General features: G+C 34.7%; 1 protein-coding gene across 1 annotated transcript; it reads right to left on the reverse strand.

Moving 5' to 3' along the window:
- Positions 1 to 1,431: 1,431 nt before the first annotated feature.
- LOC106070828 (cell surface glycoprotein 1-like) lies at positions 1,432 to 21,544 on the reverse strand. Its single transcript, XM_056018551.1, has 16 exons — positions 21,459 to 21,544; positions 18,535 to 18,679; positions 17,419 to 17,577; positions 16,052 to 16,663; positions 11,592 to 11,750; positions 11,136 to 11,405; positions 10,349 to 10,507; positions 9,826 to 10,161; positions 9,037 to 9,195; positions 8,581 to 8,850; positions 7,795 to 7,953; positions 7,275 to 7,565; positions 5,393 to 5,551; positions 4,852 to 4,995; positions 3,885 to 4,043; positions 1,432 to 1,529 (listed from the first exon to the last, which is right to left on the reverse strand). Exons 1-16 carry the CDS (start codon positions 21,537 to 21,539, stop codon positions 1,456 to 1,458), a joined length of 3,336 nt encoding a protein of 1,111 aa, XP_055874526.1. The 5' UTR covers positions 21,540 to 21,544; the 3' UTR covers positions 1,432 to 1,455.
- Between the last annotated feature and the right edge of the window lie 1,660 nt (positions 21,545 to 23,204).

A 23,204-nucleotide genomic window follows, 5' to 3' on the forward strand; every position in this document is an offset into this window, starting at 1 on the left:
AGTGATCTCCTTCAATGTTCTAGGTTAGACATTCAACAGCTAAATACTTATCCATACTTTAGCTTTCTTACTAGCCCCAACAGAATGAGGAATGTTCCGGAATCGGTACTAGTGAAATTTGCCCTTGTTGACTGTAGCCAGAGAATGCAGAATTTTCTAGCATACTCTGTCTGTAGTTCCGAACAAGGCAATAGCCGCGAAATACCCCGTATAGAAACAAAAATGTAGGGATGTCTGATCTAGGAACCACTGCGCAGTCCATCTCTGATATAGTAATATGAACCCTCCAACTCGATAATGAGAACTCAGGAGAAGGAAAAAAAAACTCAAATATTTTATTATTAAACTCAATAAATAGGCCTTAATAGTTCCAGTGACAAGTCTTGAATACAAATACTTCCAGAGACAAGAGCTAAAAATGGTGACTTGACCTCCTCGTCTTGAATACAAATACTTCCAGAGACAAGAGCTAAAAATGGTGACTTGACCTCCTCGTCTTGAATACAAATACTTCCAGAGACAAGAGCTAAAAATGGTGACTTGACGTCCTCCTAAGTCTTGAATACAAATACTTTCAGAGACAAGAGCTAAAAATGGTGACTTGACGTCCTCCTAAGTCTTGAATACAAATACTTTCAGAGACAAGAGCTAAAAATGGTGACTTGACGTCATCCTAAGTCTTGAATACAAATACTTCCAGAGACAAGAGCTAAAAATGGTGACTTGACGTCCTCCTAAGTCTTGAATACAAATACTTTCAGAGACAAGAGCTAAAAATGGTGACTTGACGTCATCCTAAGTCTTGAATACAAATACTTCCAGAGACAAGAGCTAAAAATGGTGACTTGACCTCCTCGACTTGAATACAAATACTTCCAGAGACAAGAGCTAAAAATGGTGAATTGACGTCCTCCTAAGTCTTGAATACAAATACTTCCAGAGACAAGAGCTAAAAATGGTGACTTGACGTCCTCCTAAGTCTTGAATACAAATACTTCCAGAGACAAGAGCTAAAAATGGTGACTTGACGTCCTCCTAAGTCTTGAATACAAATACTTCCAGAGACATGAGCTAAAAATGGTGACTTGACGTCCTCCTAAGTCTTGAATACAAAAACTTCCAGAGACAAGAGCTAAAAATGGTGACTTGAAGTCCTCCTAAGTCTTGAATACAAATACTTCCAGAGACAAGAGCTAAAAATGGTGACTTGACGTCCTCCTAAGTCTTGAATACAAAAACTTTCAATCAGCTAGTAAGAAATTAGAAAACAAAACAAAACCCAGTTTGAAGTTGAAATCAATCGAGTTGAAGATTTGAAGCCTGTTGTTTTACTGTTAAGTATCTACTTGGAAAAAGGGGGAGGGGGTCAGGTAATACCAATAGAACGAAAAGGTCACAAGTGGCATATTGTGTTGACAACTACTTACATTTTATTTTTAAATAAATGGTGATCTCTCAATATTTTGGGTAGGGTGATGCCTGGGGATAGTTGTTGTTGGTGCCAGGAGATTTCTTGTCCTGAGGAGAAGCTGAAAAAAAACAAAGTTTGTGTTTGAGATTAATTAGATATTGATGAACTTTGTGCGTTGTATAGTTATAAAAAACAAAAAAACAAATACAAAGGCAAAAGAAATCAATCATTTGAAACTATTTTATTTTGAAAGACGAACAGTTACTGTGAGAAAATAGCATGAACGATGTGCCATACAAACACATTGTTTTTAAAGTCTTTTTTTTTTAAACTTTCTATTTATTTATCTTAAAGAAATGAAAATTGTTTCCTTTTTTTTCCAGAATTCAGTAAAATGAAAACTACACATTTCAAGTGTATGCTTAAATGGAACTCCAGTCCAATGCCAGAAATAGTTAATCCATCCGCCTCTTAGAGTTTGTAAAACGAACATACATGTATACGGGTATCTTTTTTAAAAACTGCCATAATAAAAGCCACAAAAGCCATGATTGATGATTTGTAGACTGCTTGTGGATATTTAATTTTATATATATATATTTGGAAAAGTTTTTAAAAAATATCAACTATTTGCGAGGGTTTATTTCATACTAAGGACGTCTAAGGTTGTTGTTTTTTTTCCATCATGTAATTTTAAATCTGGGTGGGAAATAAAGGCATACGATAAAATACTTCTACTCAATCTAAATGATCAACGCGATACTCCCCCTTTCTTTATTAGACATTTGGCTTGGATGCAAATGGCACATGTCTCGACAAATTATGTTTATATGTATCAGGCCAAAGACAATTATGATCAAAGATGCGGGCAATCGAAATGTGAAATGCGTAGAGTGTAGATGTAAAAATAATTGCTGTGATGCACAAGAGATATTAGGATATGAAATATATAGAGTCGGGAGGTCTGTAGAGATATTTGATAGTAAAGTACATTTTAAGTAGACATTTTTTTTTTCTGGTCAAATTAAATCTAGCAGAAACTTCACATCGATAGAGATAATGTTTCAGTGGATCTATAAATATAAAATCAATATCCAACAGGGATTTGAAAGGGTCGTCAGTATTGGAGGCGAAGAGCTGACTAGTGTCAGTAGTTTCAAATACCTCGGAGCTATTGTCTCAGATGAGGGAACGAAACCTGAACTACTGGCCCGAATTTTGCACAGTCCACAACAGCACTTTTAAAACTTAAAATAATATGGAAAGACAAAGGTCTTAGCACTAGGCACCAATATCAGAATGATGCGCTCCCAGGGAATAGTACCAGGAAACAGAGGAAGAGACAGGCAGAGAACGCGCTGGGAAGACAACATAAAAGAATGAACGAGCCTGCCATTGAAAGAGGTTCGATCTAAAGACACAGAGGAATGGAGAAAGAAGGTCGACTAATCTTGCATCGCGCCACAGCGGTCTAACAGACTAAAGGATAGCTCAAGGTGTAGGTAAAAAGTATCTATAAATAGAGTGTAATGGTCAAGCACTAGGACTACTGGCTACTACATTAGCAGGTTGAGAGGGGTGGCTGTATGTTGGGGCTGATAAGACTACTAAATGACAAAAATTTAAAAAAAAAATGTTACGAATTGGTTTGTTTAAATTTATTGTATATTGACTTTAAATAAAATCTTAATTTTTATACAGGTAGAGATGGCATAAAGACGGGGTTCCGATTTTCCTTTTAAACAACTTTAAAGTTAATCTGTCGTTAAATAAGTCTGGACACATTGGGCTTGGAATTTTATTTTTTTTGGTATCTGTTTTCTTTACCTATGTACAGTATTTGCATACACAGTACTAATCGTGTTAAAGTGTACACTGTACACCAGCTTTTTCGTATAGTTTGATATAAAAAAATATTTTATTGTTTTTCATAAATTTGAAAATATTTGTTTTACCAAATAAACTTGACATTATATTCCTGACATTATCTGTTTACATTTTAATTAATGGTAGAATCAAAAACGCTTGCAAAACATTGTTATATTCAGAGGTGGCCAGAGGGGGTGGTGAGGGGTGCAACCGCCCAAAGGCCTATCGCCTTTTCGGGTAGGGTGGGGGTCGATAAAAGGATATTTTGTCACAGTCAATCCATCGTACAAGGCCACCTTTTTTATATTAACATAAATAAGTTGATGACATATACAGCAGTATAATATGTAATTATAAAAATTATCGGTCGAGCGGCGTTGTTAACTCGTTGTATGCCTATAACAAAAATAATTGGTCAGTTGTCAAGCCCTTCATAACATCGAGTCGTATTAAGCGAACCCGTTGAGCGAGAAATCTCTGTAATAGCCTACTGTAAACATGTAATCACATTATATTATGATTATTTTAATCTTGGCCGTTAGTAAAACTTTAGCCATTGGTAGGCCCACAACTATAGCATATCAGGTTTGTAGAAATGACTAACCAGAGCTACTAGACTTCGTAGTTTTACATATACTTGAGCCGTAGACGTAGCCTTCTGAACAAGATCTATAGAGAGATTCCCCTTTGGTACAGATAAAGTAGCCTTCAGAGAAATATGGTATAGCATACACTGTACCTTCAAGGGCTGCATTGCAGGGATCTATGGAGGTGGAAAAAATTAAGACAAATATATAACAACATGTCTTATATATATATCAACAGACTGTGTTGTTGTTTTTTTCAACGAAAACATTTTTAAGACAACAAATTGTTACTTTATTCCTATCTGCACTTCCTTATCTTGGAGGCGCTGTGGCTGAACTGTAAAGCGATTTCCTTCCGAATTGGAGGTCATAGATTTTTAATGTCGGGATCTTTGGGCGCCTCTAATGGGCACCTGACATTAGTTGGGGAAAAGTAAAGGTCGTTGTGCTGGCCACATGGCACCCTCGTTAACCGTGGGTCACAGAAACAGATGATCTTTACATCATCTGCCGTATAGAATGCAAGGTCTGAAAGGGGACCTTTACTTTATACTTTCTTATCTTACAATTGTATTGGGTCAGATGACAATGCTGCCCAGACGGGACTTAAGGTGAGAGGGGCAACACCAAAGTAAACAGAATATAGGTATTGCTTAAGCAACTGGTTGCTTTTATTTGACTTTAGCTTAATACCCGAAAAAGTTATTTTTAGCTTTTATATTCAATTCAGCTTGGAATAGTGTGTTGTTGTTTTTTTGGGTAGAGGTTACATTTCCAGCCACACGAACAGTTGAGGCCAACTCTTGTGACACTTCTTCTTAAATGAAAACTGTTTCACTCAAATATTTGCAAAAATGATTGTGCACTTTGTTCTACTGGGCGACTATGTCCTAAAGTCTTATTTGAACTATTTATAATCTACGATCCAAAAAAAACAATGTTGCAGGTGATGTACAGAAATATAAGTAGTTGAAGAAAACTTACAAATGCCAGGGACATAACCAGGTTTAGGCTTAGCTGTGGTATAGTCTTTCTTAGAAGTGTACGATGGTTGGCTTGGCTTGCTGTATTTTGGACCGTAAGTAGACTGAGACAGCTTCTTGTAGGTTGGGGTAGTTGAACCTACAGCTAAACATGCAAATACATACAATACATATCAATGTTTATTTCAAATAATGCCATTTTTAAATTAGCCTTTGGTCAGAAATCAGTATTAGAGATTGTCATTAACAAAGAGAAATCCAAAAACTACCATGCTTGGTGTATCTGGTGTACTAGATACGGCTGTATTGAAAAACTTCACATGTTTTAAAACTTTATCAAATGTTTTTACTTTTTCTACGTCTGTAACTTCAAATAAAAGATCACAAAATGTAAACAGAGAGCATGAAAATCTCAAGTAGATTCAAAATGTTAAATGACTAAAGTTTTTAAAAAGTTGGTAACAAAAGTGTAAACAAATTTAGAAAAATAGTCTAGGTGATACAACAAAGAAATAAGGTCTAAAGTATCTAAAAATTATTACCATAGTTATTTTTGCTACTGTATTTACATATACTTGAGCCGTAGGGATAGCCTTCTGAACAAGATCTATAGAGAGATTCCCCTTTAGTACAGATGAAGTAGCCTTCATAGAAATATGGTATAGCATACACCGTGCCTTCAAGAGCTGCATTGCAGGGATCTATTGAGATAAGGATTGGAAAATTTAATATATAAACATAAAATGTATAACATATCTAAAATATATATTCGATGCAAGAGAAAGAATCATCTACCCTATTGTAAACCAAACTGAATTAGATCTTCAATTTAAAAAGTAGAATTTTATGTTTGCAATATATATATAAACATGTAGTCTATTTATGGATATTCTACAAAGTGTCGCTGCAGAGGTTCAAGTGATGTGTTGAATACGTTGACCAAAAAAAAAAAAAAGGACTATGTTGCTGTAGCATAAAACGTTTATTTTAAGTCGACATTTGAGCCATATTTCCAAAACTACAAAGTTACGAAAGAAAATGATGAGAATATATCTTGGTAGGTGCAGCTACGTTGCAGCTCATTCCGATATTCTATGTATCAGATAATCAACAGTCGCTTCGAGACTGAAAGACGCTATAAAATCTAGTGAATGTATCTCTATCGTACACTCTAAAACTTTACAGATCCATTTGTAGCCACTAAACCCCTTTTCATAATTTGTATTTTTAGCGGCAGTTTTTACAGCGCGACGCAATGATACTCTGTCATGTGAATCTGTCTCCCAACTATTATTCCAACTATGTACAACTATTATTGCAATGAAATTATTAATTTTTGTATAGTGTATTGGATTTGCAGTTTTCGTCAACTATATAACTACAGATCTAGTTGATAGATGAAGTTTCAGTATTGTTTAATCTGATATTGTTTCTGTTGCTTTTCATAAAAAGCTAGACCTAAACATTAAAGAGGTTAATGTTACATTGGCCTATTCAGGCTTACATATTTTATACACTTATGTCACGTAAATTGACATTGAAAAGTACTGTAAATATAATTTTATTATTATTAAATGTAAAAAAAAACAACAAAAGAATTGATAATAGATTTTCGTAGGGAAAAGAAAGAAAATGATATTGTTTCTGTAGCTGGAGAAACTATTGAAATAGTGCAAAGTTTTAAATACCTTGGCACTATCCTAGACAATAAACTAAATTTTACTGCAAATACTGATTATATCAGCAAAAAAGGGCAGCTAAGATTACGATTACTGAGAAAACTGTCCTCGTTCACAATTAGTGAAAAGGCTTTGGCTATTTTTTATCACGCTCAAATCTGCAATATTTTAAGTTTTAATATCACTGCCTGGTATGACAATCTGAGCATTAGAAATAAAAATAAACTCCGTAGAATCCTAAATGCTGCTGGCAAAGTCATTGGTAAAAAACAAATCCCATTTGGGCAGCTGTTTGAGACAAACATCCATAAAAAAGCAAAAAAGATTCTAGAAATAAGAAATCACCCTTTGGGTCAGGATTTTGTGATTTTACCATCACAAAAAAGAGGCAAGACACCGATAGCAAAGACAAATAGACACAAACACTCTTTTGTATCCCTGGCAATCAAATCATTAAATAGAAACAATTGATATAAAATCTTTTCGTATGCAAATTATGAGTGAGTCAGGTATGAATGTACATATTTTTTCATAGTTACTATCTTCTGTTTGGTGTAATGCACAAATTGTAAGACAATTTCCTCACAGACAATAAAGATTATTATTATTATTATTATAAAACCGATTATAGATTATAATATCTCATCACGTTGCCATGGGCGTCTATGTGAGTTCATGAGAAATGAAGAAATTAATTGCTGAAGATGTTAGCCTATAAAATGTAAATAAATAAAATGTTACATACAAACACCTGGTCCGAAAGCAGCAGCATTGTTGTAATATTTGTTGCTTTTTGTTGGAGCTTCAGTAGGTTGGGTGGGACTATCTGTTGGGGCATCGGTAGGTTGGGTGGGACTGTCTGTTGGGGCATCTGTAGGTTGGGTGGGAGTGTCTGTTGGGGCGTCAGAAGGTTGGGTAGGAATGTCTGTTAAAACATCAGTAGGCTGGGTAGGATTATCTGTTGGAACGTATGTGGGTTGGGTAGGATTATCTGTTGGGGCGTCAGTAGACTGGGGAGAGTTAGTTTCCGATGAACCTATTAGTAAAAGAAAATATGAATTGCATATTTTAAATTAATAAATATTTTATATATAGTGTAGAAGCAACTAAAATAAAAAATAAACTTTCAAAGTAATTGACAGTTGTTGAAAACATTATAAACAAAAATATATTAAAGATTACCATTAGACTTTATAACACTAATTTTTAAGATTTCTAAACCAATTTAGAAAGATTTCCACTGGAAGAATAAAACACTAGTTTACCGTATTTATTGTAGCTAATATATTCACATATTTCAGAGTCATAGACCTCGCCTTGTGCACAAGATCTATAAAGAGATTCACCATTGGTACAGACGAAGTAGCCTTCATAGAAATATGGTATAGGATACACCGTGCCTTCAAGACCTGCATTGCAGGGATCTATTGAAGACAGAACAAAACATTGATAAAATAACATGCCAACATACTTTTATCATGTTTTATTAAGTGATAATCTTTACGGCATTACAGTCAAATACTTCCCCGAATCACGAGCTACAAGCCGTAAAATAAAGAAGTGTTAATTCCAATATAACCGATTTTCTGTTGCTTTCTACCGCTGACAAGGTTTAAAGGGGGCCGAATTGTAATGTATCAAGAGCCGTATTCAACCCGAATGCCTTAATTTGGCATCATTGTTATAATACAACAACAAAGCGTGAAAAATTCTTAATGTTACAATATTTCAATACTTAAGAGGATAGTAAGTTTCTAGTAATTATAATACAATGTTTCCATGAAGATGGGCGTACACTGAAGTGATGGAACACAAGATGTAGGCCAGTTGAAATCTCTTGTTGATTTTGGTTGAGTTATTACAAATTAGTTAAAGTATAGATTTCTTTTAAGTTCTTACTCAAAAAAGATGTAATATAAAGTAAACACTACATCATAGTTTGTATCCTTCACATTGGAACTTATTATAAAATAATAATCTAAACTTTGTATTCAATTAAAGGTCAATGAAATGTTCTGAATAGAGAAATGAAATTATTGAATGATACTTACAAACACCGTAGGAAGCATCTTTGTTGTAAGGATAAACAGGCTGGTTAGTGTTGGGATTATCTGTGGGAACATCAGTAGGTTGTGTAGGATTATCTGTTGGAACATCAGTAGGTTGGGTAGGATTATCTGTTGGGACATCAGTAGGTTGGGTAGGATTATCTGTTGGGACATCAGTAGGTTGTGTAGGATTATCTGTTGGAACGTCTGTGGGTTGGGTAGGATTATCTGTTGGGGCGCCAGTAGGTTGGGGAGTATTTGTTTCTGATGAGCCTATTAAATGAAAACAATACGAACTGTAAATGTTTTATTTTAAATAATGTATGTATAGTATCCGCAATTTATATTATAAAGATGATTTCTTTTTATTAATTGTAGTTTAAAAAATAGCCTCTATAGGAAAAATATTAAAGATTTGAAAAAAAAAATTATAAAGATGTACTATAAAAAATAGTTTACCATAGTTGTTCTGGCCTATATATTCACATATTTCAGAGTCATAGATCTCGCCTTGTGCACAAGATCTATAAAGAGATTCACCATTGGTACAGACGAAGTAGCCTTCATAGAAATATGGTATAGGATACACCGTGCCTTCAAGACCTGCATTGCAGGGATCTATTGAAGACAGAACAAAACATTGATAAAATAACATGCCAACATACTTTTATTATGTTTTATTAAGTGATAATCTTTACGGCATTACAGTCAAATACTTCCACGAATCACGAGCTACAAGCCGTACAATAAAGAAGTGTTAATTCCAATATAACCGATTTTCTGTTGCTTTGTACTGCTGACAAGGTTTAAAGGGGGCCGAATTGTAATGCATCAAGGGCCGTATTCGACCCGAATGCCTTAATTTGGCATCATTATCATAATACAACAACAATGCGTGAAAAATTCTAAATGTTACAATATTTCAATACTTAAGATTATAGTAAGTTTCTAGCAATTATAGTACAATGTTTCCATGAAGATGGGCGTACACGGAAGTGTTGGAACACAAGATGTAGGCCAGTTTAAATCTCTGTTGATTTTGGTTGAGTTATTACAAATTAGTTAAAGTATAGATTTCAGATTTCTTTTAAGTTCTTACTCAAAAAAGATGTAATATAAAGTAAACACTGCATCATAGTTTGTATCCTTCACATTGGAACTTATAAAATAATAATCTAAACTTTGTATTCAATTAAAGGTCAATGAAATGTTCTGAATAGAGAAATGAAATGATTGAATGATACTTACAAACACCGTAGGAAGCATCTTTGTTGTAAGGATAAACAGGCTGGTTAGTGTTGGGATTATCTGTAGGAACATCAGTAGGTTGTGTAGGATTATCTGTTGGAACATCAGTAGGTTGGGTAGGATTTTCTGTTGGGACATCAGTAGGTTGGGTAGGATTATCTGTTGGGACGTCAGTTGGTTGTGTAGGATTATCTGTTGGGACATCAGTAGGTTGGGTAGGATTATCTGTTGGGACATCAGTAGGCTGGGTAGGATTATCTGTTGGAACGTCTGTGGGTTGGGTAGGATTATCTGTTGGGGCGCCAGTAGGTTGGGGAGGGTTTGTTTCTGATGAGCCTATTAAATGAAAAAAATACGAACTGTAAATGTTTTATTTTAAATAATGTATGTATAGTATCCGCAATTTATATTATAAAGATGATTTCTTTTTATTAATTGTAGTTTAAAAAATAGCCTCTATAGGAAAAATAGTTAAGATTTGAAAAAAAATTATAAAGATGTACTATAAAAAAAAACAGTTTACCATAGTTGTTCTGGCCTATATATTCACATATTTCAGAGTCATAGACCTCGCCTTGTGCACAAGATCTATAAAGAGATTCACCATTGGTACAGACGAAGTAGCCTTCATAGAAATATGGTATAGGATACACCGTGCCTTCAAGAGCTGCATTGCAGGGATCTATTGAAGACAGAACAAAACATTGATAAAATAACATGCCAACATACTTTTATTATGTTTTATTAAGTGATAATCTTTACGGCATTACAGTCAAATACTTCCCCGAATCACGAGCTACAAGCCGTACAATAAAGAAGTGTTAATTCCAATATAACCGATTTTCTGTTGCTTTCTACCGGTGACAAGGTTTAAAGGGGGCCGAATTGTAATGTATCAAGAGCCGTATTCAACCCGAATGCCTTAATTTGGCATCATTGTTATAATACAACAACAAAGCGTGAAAAATTCTTAATGTTACAATATTTCAATACTTAAGAGGATAGTAAGTTTCTAGTAATTATAATACAATGTTTCCATGAAGATGGGCGTACACTGAAGTGATGGAACACAAGATGTAGGCCAGTTGAAATCTCTTGTTGATTTTTGGTTGAGTTATTACAAATTAGTTAAAGTATAGATTTCTTTTAAGTTCTTAATCAAAAAAGATGTAATATAAAGTAAACACTACATCATAGTTTGTATACTTCACATTGGAACTTATTATAAAATAATAATCTAAACTTTGTATTCAATTAAAGGTCAATAAAATGTTCTGAATAGAGAAATGAAATGATTGAATGATACTTACAAACACCGTAGGAAGCATCTTTGTTGTAAGGATAAACAGGCTGGTTAGTGTTGGGATTATCTGTGGGAACATCAGTAGGTTGTGTAGGATTATCTGTTAGAACATCAGTAGGTTGGGTAGGATTATCTGTTGGGACATCAGTAGGTTGGGTAGGATTATCTGTTGGGACATCAGTAGGTTGGGTAGGATTATCTGTTGGAACGTCTGTGGGTTGGGTAGGATTATCTGTTGGGGCGCCAGTAGGTTGGGGAGGGTTTGTTTCCGATGAGCCTATTAAATAAAAACAATACGAACTGTAAATGTTTTATTTTAAATAATGTATGTATAGTATCCGCAATTTATATTATAAAGATGATTTCTTTTTATTAATTGTAGTTTAAAAAATAGCCTCTATAGGAAAAATATTAAAGATTTGAAAAAAAAATTATAAAGATGTACTATAAAAAAATAGTTTACCATAGTTGTTCTGGCCTATATATTCACATATTTCAGAGTCATAGATCTCGCCTTGTGCACAAGATCTATAAAGAGATTCACCATTGGTACAGACGAAGTAGCCTTCATAGAAATATGGTATAGGATACACCGTGCCTTCAAGACCTGCATTGCAGGGATCTATTGAAGACAGAACAAAACATTGATAAAATAACATGCCAACATACTTTTATTATGTTTTATTAAGTGATAATCTTTACGGCATTATAGTCAAATACTTCCCCGAATCACGAGCTACAAGCCGTACAATAAAGAAGTGTTAATTCCAATATAACCGATTTTCTGTTGCTTTGTACTGCTGACAAGGTTTAAAGGGGGCCGAATTGTAATGCATCAAGGGCCGTATTCGACCCGAATGCCTTAATTTGGCATCATTATCATAATACAACAACAATGCGTGAAAAATTCTTAATGTTACAATATTTCAATACTTAAGATTATAGTAAGTTTCTAGCAATTATAGTACAATGTTTCCATGAAGATGGGCGTACACGGAAGTGTTGGAACACAAGATGTAGGCCAGTTGAAATCTCTGTTGATTTTGGTTGAGTTATTACAAATTTGTTAAAGTATAGATTTATTTTAAGTTCTTACTCAAAAAAGATGTATTATAAAGTAAACACTGCATCATAGTTTGTATCCTTCACATTGGAACTTATTATAAAATAATAATCTAAACTTTGTATTCAATTAAAGGTCAATGAAATGTTCTGAATAGAGAAATGAAATGATTGAATGATACTTACAAACACCGTAGGAAGCATCTTTGTTGTAAGGATAAACAGGCTGGTTAGTGTTGGGATTATCTGTGGGAACGTCAGTAGGTTGTGTAGGATTATCTGTTGGGACATCAGTAGAATGTGTAGGATTATCTGTTGTACCATCAGTAGGTTGTGTAGGATTATCTGTTGGAACATCAGTAGGTTGTGTAGGATTATCTGTTGGAACATCAGTAGGTTGGGTAGGATTATCTGTGGGAACATCAGTAGGTTGTGTAGGATTATCTGTTGGAACATCAGTAGGTTGTGTAGGATTATCTGTTGGAACATCAGTAGGTTGGGTAGGATTATCTGTTGGGACATCAGTAGGTTGGGTAGGATTATCTGTTGGGACATCAGTAGGTTGGGTAGGATTATCTGTTGGGACATCAGTAGGTTGGGTAGGATTATCTGTTGGAACGTCTGTGGGTTGGGTAGGATTATCTGTTGGGGCGCCAGTAGGTTGGGGAGGGTTTGTTTCCGATGAGCCTATTAAATAAAAACAATACGAACTGTAAATGTTTTATTTTAAATAATGTATGTATAGTATCCGCAATTTATATTATAAAGAGGATTTCTTTTTATTAATTGTAGTTTAAAAAATAGCCTCTATAGGAAAAATATTAAAGATTTGAAAAAAAAAATTATAAAGATGTACTATAAAAAAATAGTTTACCATAGTTGTTCTGGCTTATATATTCACATATTTCAGAGTCATAGACCTCGCCTTGTGCACAAGATCTATAAATTGATTCACCATTGGTACAGATGAAGTAGCCTTCATAGAAATATGGTATAGGATACACCGTGCCTTCAAGACCTGCATTGCAGGGATCTAGTGAATTATATATAAAAAAAAGAAAAATATGTTGATATTACAACATACCTTGATCATTTTCTAATTAAATATGCATTTTCGAAATACCAAAGATTCGTTCTTCTGATTATTAAAGAATCTTTGGACACGTTGTCTTACAGTCTTACAGTCCGTATCTGTTATTAACCAAAAGAAAACTGTTTAATAGCATAAAATAGACTTTATGAAACCCAATTTTCATTCTTTTTCCTTAACTAGGAAATACAAAGTCGGTGCATAAGTCACTTTTGTGAACATTTAAAAAGGGAACAAACTAAACTAAATTCATATTTTCATTTTTTTTCTCAGTACACCAACGATCTATGGTCGGCTATTCAAACTCTGTGAGTGTGTGTGTGCGTGTGCCGGCGCCTGCGCGCGTGTGTGTAAGCTTTGGAGAGAGATTTTGTGTGCGTTTTATGGGTTATGCCACAAAGCCTATTAAATTTTTCTTTATAGAATTGACATGCCGAAGAAAATTGAGAAATTGTACGCGATTTTAAAAAGGAGGGGGGGGTTGGAAAGTTTCGATTAGAAATTATGTTTCTGTTTGCGTGTTTGTGTAAGCGGGGCGGGGATGGTCCAGTTCAGTCTAAAGTATATGTGGACGAGTACTACAATGCCTAGGGTGTAAAAATAGGAATTCTAGTGGGAGAGAGAAGGAGAGAGATAGAGAGAGACAGAGAAAGAGAGACGGAGAGAGAAAGAGAGAGAGACAGCGAAAGAGAGACAGAGAGAGACAAAGAGAGACAGAAAGAGTTACAGAGAAAGAGAAACAGAGAGAGAGAAGATAAAGCGCATCGTTTTAATTCAAGATATAGGTCTAAGTGGTAGAGCGTTGCGATGCGCAGGGTAAAAAAAAAAGAGGTAGGGAAGATATTATGAGGTAAAGAGAGAGAATAAGATAGAGAGAGAGAGTGAGAGAGAGGCAGATAAGGTAGCTATAAAGAGGAAGAGGGAGAGAGAAAGAAAAAAGAGCGAGTCGGAGCGGGCCGTTCAATTCAGCCTATCAGATACTAAGAGTTATACGATAAAAGTATATTACAGAGCTCGTTCAAACACGGACGTTTTGTTTCCCTTTGAAACTGCAAAATTGGGAGGTTCTGGCCAAAATAAACATTAAATAGCCTGGGAACAATCCAACAAGCGTCTCTGTGAACTAGTGGAGCATACTACCTCAATCTATGTTTAGAAAAGTTCATAGTTTGTTCTACGCGTTATGAGGCAGTTCTCTGGTAGAAAATGACTGTTCCAACTTGAAACATTCAAGATCTAGGGAACAGCTGAAGAAGTACTGGGCTATTCGTATTGTCCTCTCTCCATTTCCGAAATGTTCAAACTTTTTTTTTAGTTAGGATAAAAGTAAATGTTTGGTCTATTACATGAGCATTAGTTTTTGACTGTGTCAGATAATGCGTAATCCACAATCTTTCCATTTTTATAGGACTGTAATATTCCTTAACATTGTACAATAACTTGCACCCATTTTGTTGTTATTTATTATCTATTTTTCAATTTTCTATTTTTAAAGGCTTGAAATTATGTTTCATTTTGGTCTGTTTCTTCATAATTTTTAGAAATATGTATTATGCAATCGTTGACTGTATTTTAAAAGTTGAAGTTAGATAAAATTATAAAACTAAAAAAAAAATAGTACAAGAAAATATTTAAAGAAACAAAAAAAAAGTAATAGCGCTAGCCATGAGGGCGAAACGATGGCAAAGACGAAGATGACGTCATTGACTAAAATGACGTCCTAGAGCATACTAATCATGTCGTTACGGTCAAAACTTAAGTTCTTCATTGTGACCGTGTTTAGCAATACTCTCGTGCTACTATGTTGACTTGACGACATTGTTGTTTATTCTTTCAACACCTTACTCCGAGACTTGTATGTCACCTGTGATGTTACTTCTTTTGAGCAATCATCGCCGCCACACGCACACACACACAAAATAGACATTCTCTTTGTTCATCAAAAGGTGAAAAAAAAGAATCAATATAGAATAACGAAAACAAATTGGGAGAAATTTGGTGCTAGATACTTTAAGTTCCTAATAAATACATCCGAAAAATGCCAATCCTAAATAATTTAAAATACCATTTTAACACTTATTTTAACTATCTCGGGTAGGGCCCACCTATTAGCTCAATTTTAGATAGAGAATGATGTAAAGCAGGGTTAAGTGCCCCAAATACTCTCCGCAATCTTTTTAGGAGCTCAATCAACTGAGACGAAGTCTGCTTGGGTGCATCTCCATCACGTTACACACCGACGTCAGGGATTGAAACGTACGCTCCCATTCTTGATGCGGAGGATTGCGTCCTTCTTGCACACTACGTCAATGAACTTGCTTAGGCTGCTGCCTTGTTTGGCCTGTCAACCTCAGAAAAAACGGAAGTCATGCTCCAGTAGTCCTCAAACGGAACTAACTTAGCTCCAAGTGAATGACCACATCCTTCATGTTGCCGATCAAGTAACGTACCTGGGCAGCACAGTGTCCAACTAGACGTCACTTTCTAGACTAGAGAAATAAGACAAACGTCTGTCTGAGGCCATACGGCAAGACATACGTGGAAATACGGTAGAATATGACGTCGAAGATCGCGGACAGGGTGTAAGCAGGTTGAACAAGTTGTTTATGTCGATTTTGGTTATTGTAAAGCATTAACAATTGTTATTTAAATTTTCGATCTACACTCAGGTTTTCGTTTAAAGTAGATGTAATATAAACTAAATTTGAGTGAGTATACTTTTCTGTATGAGAAGAGCATATGTGATAGATCAATGATAGAAGTATACTTACAAACACCGTACGAAGCATCATTATTGAAATGGTAAGTAGGCTGATTGGTGTTTGAAGGGACATCAGTAGGCTGGGTAGGATTATCTGTTGGGACATCAGTAGGTTGTGTGGGGTTTTCTGTTCGGACATCAGTAGGCTGGGTAGGATTATCTGTTGGGACATCAGTAGGTTGTGTGGGGTTTTCTGTTGGGACATCAGTAGGTTGTGTGGGGTTATCAGTTGGGACATCAGTAGGCTGGGTAGGATTATCTGTTGGGACATCAGTAGGCTGGGTAGGATTATCTGTTGGGACGTCTGTGGGTTGTGTAGGATTATCTGTTGGGACGTCTGTAGGTTGGGTAGGATTATCTGTTGGGACATCAGTAGGTTGGGTAGAATATTCTGTGGGATCATCAGTAGGTTGGGTAGGATTATCTGTTGGTGCATCAGTAGGTTGGGTAGGAATATCTGTGGAAACATCAGTAGGTTGGGTAGGATTATCTGTTGGGACGTCTGTAGACTGGGTAGGATTATCTGTTGGGACATCAGTAGGCTGGGTAGGATTATCTGTTGGTGTATCAGTAGGTTGGGTAGTACTGTCTGTTGGTGCATCAGTAGGTTGAGTAGGATTATCTGTTAATATTAAAAATAATAGTTACATTTTTAAAATATATATTTATAATTTAAAGTCCATTTATTTTTTACAAAAGTAAAAGTTAATTTCAAATATAATAACAAAAAAAAAGCAAAAAAAAAATACTTTAAAAAAAAGCTTATGTTGTCATTGTATCAAATAGTTTGGATTAGTCAAATAATTAAGTTTTAATAGATCTAGACTCTAGACTAATAACAATAAATCTGTGCGATTAGAAATATTTTACCAATTGTTTTTGTTCAGAGTACTTTCATACTTTTAGTCTCAATACGCTTTGATCCTATCACTTGTCTGGACCAGTTGAGAAGTGGGCGGGGGGGGGGGAAGAATGAGGTATCTGCGTAAAAGGTAGCTGATAGCTTTTTCAATGCCTAAAAATATACTACTTGAATTGAACACAGGGCTCAAGCCTCTTCAAGGAGACTAATTGAACTTGTACTACCATACCTGTCTACTACGATTTCTTGCCCTTGTTCGATACCAAGTAATTAATTATCTAGAGTTAATTAAATAATTTGTTAATTTTTTTTATTGATTCTTGTTTTGTCAGGAACAAGAAATAATTGCGCAAGATTTCACCTTGATCGGAGATTGTGGGTGAGAGAAATAACGTATAATATCTTCCACCAGACAGGCAGACAGACAGAGTGATGTGATATAAACTTTGTAGAAAGAAAAGAAAAAGTAAAAAAAAAAAGATACAATTTTTAAGACAAAAAAAAGAGATATTCACCGTAGTTATTGTGGCTACTGTATTTACATATACTTGAGTCGTAGACCTTTCCTTCTGTGCATGATCTATAAAGAGATTCACCATTGGTGCAGATGAAGTATCCTTCATAGAAATATGGTATAGGATACACCGTGCCTTCAAGAGCTGAATTGCAGGGATCTAGAAAGATGAAAAAAAAAATTAACGGTCTGTATTTTATGTAAATTTATTCAACCTCAACATCGTGAAGGGCTTTTTGAGAGTCGAAATATTAGTATTATTAATTTTAACCCCATCTCCCAATGTAATGCACACATTTGTACGTTTTTATTAGACTGCACTGAAGTGGCACTACATTTTTATTGGAAATCGAAGTTTAGTTTATTCATACTTAGTCACAAACAAGAAAAATATTTTTTTTTAAACAAAACTTGAGACCAACGTTCCGTTGCAAGATTTACACCACTCTTTTTATGTAAAACAAAAAAATTAATTACCACTAATTTAAGAATTAATTTTTTACTTCATAAATATATATGTTGTTTTCGATAATACATAATTAGGCGAAATTCCAACTTGATTTAAGAATGGGAAGTGAGAGAAAAAAAAAAGGTGTGACATAATCCACGCAGACAGACAGACAAAGGGAGCTAATAAAGGTTTTGAAAAAATGTATTGCACTCCAGCAATGCAACAGATTGCAAAGAAATATCACACAATCAAATTCTGTTAGTATTAATACTGTCTGATAGCCAAACAGTAACAGATTAACAGGAACCAGCAACGCTACAAAGAGCCAATAAGAAACTTGAAGGAACTAACAACTTAACGATATCTTGTCAATTCAATGTAACACTAGAAGAATCTGCCAGTTTGGTAAGCATCAGAATACAATTAAATTGAATATTAAATCATACAAATGTTGCAATTCTAAAAAAAAAAACTCGACACAAACATAAAATAAGTAATAAACTTAATAAAGTCTAAATATTTCTTTTGTGTCTGGAGTTATGATTTACCAAATATTAAATTCAATATTGACTTTATTTCTTGTAACAATAATGTCTGGCTATAGTTTTGCATAATTTGACTCATTTGTAAGGGGGATAATTCTTTTGGCCCTTTTATTATACTCACATACTCCTTGACTCGAGTAGTCAGTTTTCTGGTTGTATAATGAAGGAGATTTGTAGGCTGTGCTGTCTATATACAAGCCAGTTGCCACAGCCAAGGCGCACGCCAGGAACATCAAATTTTGAGCCATTTTTGTCTTGCTTGACAACTAGCAGGACAGAACAATATAATATAGATATATAAAATTGAAAATAAATCGAATGTAAATGTAAATGGAAGCCATATATATCCTCAATAGAATTGTTACTATAGCAATTTGAAATCTTTGCCTTTATGATATAACTTGTAAAACAAAATTTCAAACTCTAGCTTTAAGTCTTTTTAAGTTATTCGTAATAAATAAATAAGCGTGGTCGAGAGGCTAAGTACACTTAAACTTGGCTTGGCTACCTATGAAGGGGACTCGAGGTTCGACAATCGAGCAGAGTTGTGCTTAGTGAGCGCCCAAAGGCACCACGGAAAACCTTCTCCCAGATACCCCCCCCCCCCCACTGGTCCACAAATGAGAAATTATAGCTCTTACATAGCGCTACCTTCATGCTTATAGCATGCTCAGAGCTCCTTGGTCCAACCTCATTTATTGGCCTGCCCGAACCCATACTCCCCTCCACCTCCGGGCCACCCATTGACGTATCTGGAAGCTTTGTGCATTCAATAGTAATAAAACAAATCTATTTCGTACCCAGATGTTTGCCAAATGTTTAATGTGATAAATTATGTAAGATTCTAAACTAATAATGCCACAACATATAAGTTAATGTGGTGAAATAAACAAAAACGTAAATCATACTCTAAAATAATAATGCCACAACATATAAGTTAATGTGGTGAAATAAACAAAAAAGTAAATCATACTCTAAAATAATAATGCCACAACATATAAGTTAATGTGGTGAAATAAACAAAAAAGTAAATCATACTCTAAAATAATAATGCCACAACATATAAGTTAATGTGGTGAAATAAACAAAAAAGTAAATCATACTCTAAAATAATAATGCCACAACATATAAGTTAATGTGGTGAAATAAACAAAAAAGTAAATCATACTCTAAAATAATAATGCCACAACATATAAGTTAATGTGGTGAAATAAACAAAAAAGTAAATCATACTCTAAAATAATAATGCCACAACATATAAGTTAATGTGGTGAAATAAACAAAAAAGTAAATCATACTCTAAAATAATAATGCCACAACATATAAGTTAATGTGGTGAAATAAACAAAAAAGTAAATCATACTCTAAAATAATAATGCCACAACATATAAGTTAATGTGGTGAAATAAACAAAAAAGTAAATCATACTCTAAACTAATAATGCCACAACATATAAGTTAATGTGGTGAAATAAACAAAAAAGTAAATCATACTCTAAAATAATAATGCCACAACATATAAGTTAATGTGGTGAAATAAACAAAAAAGTAAATCATACTCTAAAATAATGAGATATTGCTACATGAATTTCCCAACTATAACAAACTGACAGACTTGAACCTACTTCCTTGCACACCCGGTTATTTATTTGGCAGAAAAAAAAAATACCCTAGTTCCTTAATCTGGTGTAGAAATTGGAAAGGTTACTAAATGAGCTTGTCAGCTTCAAAAACAACAACATGCTCAATGAACTCTACTATTCTTCATTAATTATTTTTTTTTTATGAATTATACTTTTCAGATGTTTCTTCAGAATCCTAGCCCAAACCTTCCACAGCGGGCAGGGTTCTAGCCCAAACCTTCCCCAGCAGGCAGGGTTCTAACCCTGGACAATCAAGAGGACTTCCAAAGGCGCATACCACGTGACCTGGCAGCCATTCTCAACCCATTGGTCATTTTTTTTATTGATTATTTTGAGTTATTCAAACTGATTGAATATTCCAATTGTTTAAATGGTTGATAAATCTGCAAAAGGAGAACACAGCTTGTTTTTATCTCTAGGAAGGCTAACTTTTGTCGCTGTTGTAGAGTTGATGATCTGGACGTTAGCAACTGTTATCCTAGACTTTTTAAACTTAATTCACTTTATAGATGTGGCAATAAGACAATTAGGTGCCTCCTGAATTATGTATAGAAGTATATAGTATCCATTTTGCTTAGATTGACTTACAAAAAGGAACATAAAATTAAAACCTATTTAGATATGCTAAATTTGCATAAATTATGAAATGTATTAGACTAGTCGACTAGCATACGGCCTTAGGCCCCTATCTGACCGCAGTGTTCCCCGGACTTTAAAAGGACACCCGATTATTCTAGGTGTAAATTATTAAATTAAACCATAACTTATAACAAAATATTCAAAAAAGTCATGGAAATATCCGGAAATTATTAAAATCTTTTGAAAACTAAAAAAAATTGCAGATATAAGAGAGTGATCTTTCATTTACTTCTTCTTCTCGCCCAAACTCTTGAGGGAAGACGAGAATTATATATATAGATTCGCTTCTGACAAATTCTTACAAGTGTTTATTCTTCCCAAGTGCTATTAGAACTTGGGACGGGATGCCAGAATCAGACTGGAAAACAAATACATGTAACTTGAAACAGTATTTGACGTCTCTACCAAACATGTACGACTAGACTAACCAATGGATACGCGTAGGAAGTAATTATCTTCTCTTTTAAAGAAATGTCGGCAATTTTTAATAAACTATACGAATAGATCCGCAGCAACATTGAATTAATATCTAACAAATTGTGCAATTTTTAGGCTGATACGAGCTACGGACTTAATGAGTGCATTTACAAATGTTAATTTTGTCTAAGACAAGAAGCTATGTTAGCTTCCACTTTCCTATTATCGCTTAACGGCAAAAATTGCGATTCTTTGTTATTATTAATTTTGATGTTTCCGTTGGATTGAGTTCACTTTGCCGCATCATCCACGAAATAACTTCACACAAACCAACTTGGATTACTTACCGAAAGCTCAAACTGAACGCTACTGGGTGATTTGCTACCAAGTGATGCCCAAATTACGTCATTTATACCTCCAGTCCTCATCCCAATAGCGACAGGGGATGAATCGAATTTAAATATTAATTTTGAATACACGATTTTTCCAATAACGTTATCGCAATCATCTGCGACATCAGGGGAGATCAGAAACAACAATGACAATATTGACTGGGATTTAAAAGTAACTTAATCTATGAATTCGTTTGTTTAACATAAGAAGAGTTCTGTTGGGTTTAGTTGCATAATCTGGGACTGAGATTTGTTTGTAATTTCAAAAAGTGTAACAAGTTTAGGACTTAACTTTATCTATATTATATTTACAGGACCCTGATTCATTCAATGACTCACCAATCTCTATTTCCCCTGCTTGTGGATGTAAAATGTGAAAATTAAATCTAGGAAATGTAGTGTATGGCATAGTTACAATCGCAGCGGTTAAATTAACCATATACAAAAAACAAAACACATAAAACAAAAAAAAATCCAACAGATTCTCACAGTAAATATGAGGCATATTATTATTAATCTAGATCAAACCAATTTGTATAGAGCTATTGAAAAGTATTATATTTTAGATTTTAAGCACTATCCATATATATAATTCTCTTCATGGGTCAAGAGTTTGGACACGCAAGAAGTAAAGGAAAGATAACTCTTTTATTTCTGCAAGACGGACGGACTAGAGTTACCCTACGAAAAAAAAGAAGGGGGAGAACAAGTAGTATTCACCCTTCACAAATTAGCAGACTTAACCGTTATGACCAAGAAGTTATGGAAAGATCACTCTTTTTTATTCTTTTATGTTGTCTTCCAATCTCTTTCTCTGACTGCCTCTTCTTCTTTTTCCTGGTACTTTTTACTGGTACTGTTTTCTGAAGGAAGGTATTTTCGAGCCCCGAAGACCTTTAATATGGCCACAGATTTTTAACTTACGTTTTTTACGATAGTTAGCAGGTCAACGTGGGGTCCAATCGCTGATCTCTTGGTTTGTGATACGGTCTGTAAATGACATTATTAAATGCTTTGTTGAAATCTTTGAACGTGGTGTAGACTTTTGATTTTTCCTGTAGCTGGCAGACTACAAAAAACATTTCTACCAGGTCGTGCACATTTAAATTATTTGTCTTTGCTGGAGAGAAGTATCGAATCGTGTTTTGTTTATCGTATCGTATTATGATTATCAAATCGATTCTTACTGCCTACTTGATCCGTGATGGCCGATCTCTCGGGTATGAAAGTAAGAGGCAGAAGAGTCTAATGAGAGATATGAGGCGGAGCTGAAAGAAGTGAATCAGGAGAATCAGGAGTCAGCGTATGTTGGTCACGTAATCTTTGCGGAACTTGGCTGACGTTGCCACAGCCGTCGTATTTAGAGAACTCAAAACTTGGAAGTAAAACTATTGTGTTTGTCCTCATCGTGAAATCGCGCTGGGGGAACCGCTGGCGGTAAAGCGATGAAAACGTTCTGTAATCTCGTGGTATATGTCACAATATTCTGGTTAGATTTTAGTGAACATGACAAGTTTACGAGACAGAACAGACAATAATAGGGCTAACAGGGCAAAGGTTATGGCAATATCACGTTTGATGTTTGCCTTGAAGAGTGACTGATACCGTGGATCAGGACAGACACGGACAAGTTATTAGTGTTAGTTTAGGCGTTGGCTGGAGACTCAGCCTACAGACAGAGAAGTTTGGTGCAGACGGGAC

Source organism: Biomphalaria glabrata, chromosome 1 (assembly GCF_947242115.1).
Source record: "Biomphalaria glabrata chromosome 1, xgBioGlab47.1, whole genome shotgun sequence".
Taxonomy (NCBI): Eukaryota; Metazoa; Mollusca; class Gastropoda; family Planorbidae; genus Biomphalaria; species Biomphalaria glabrata.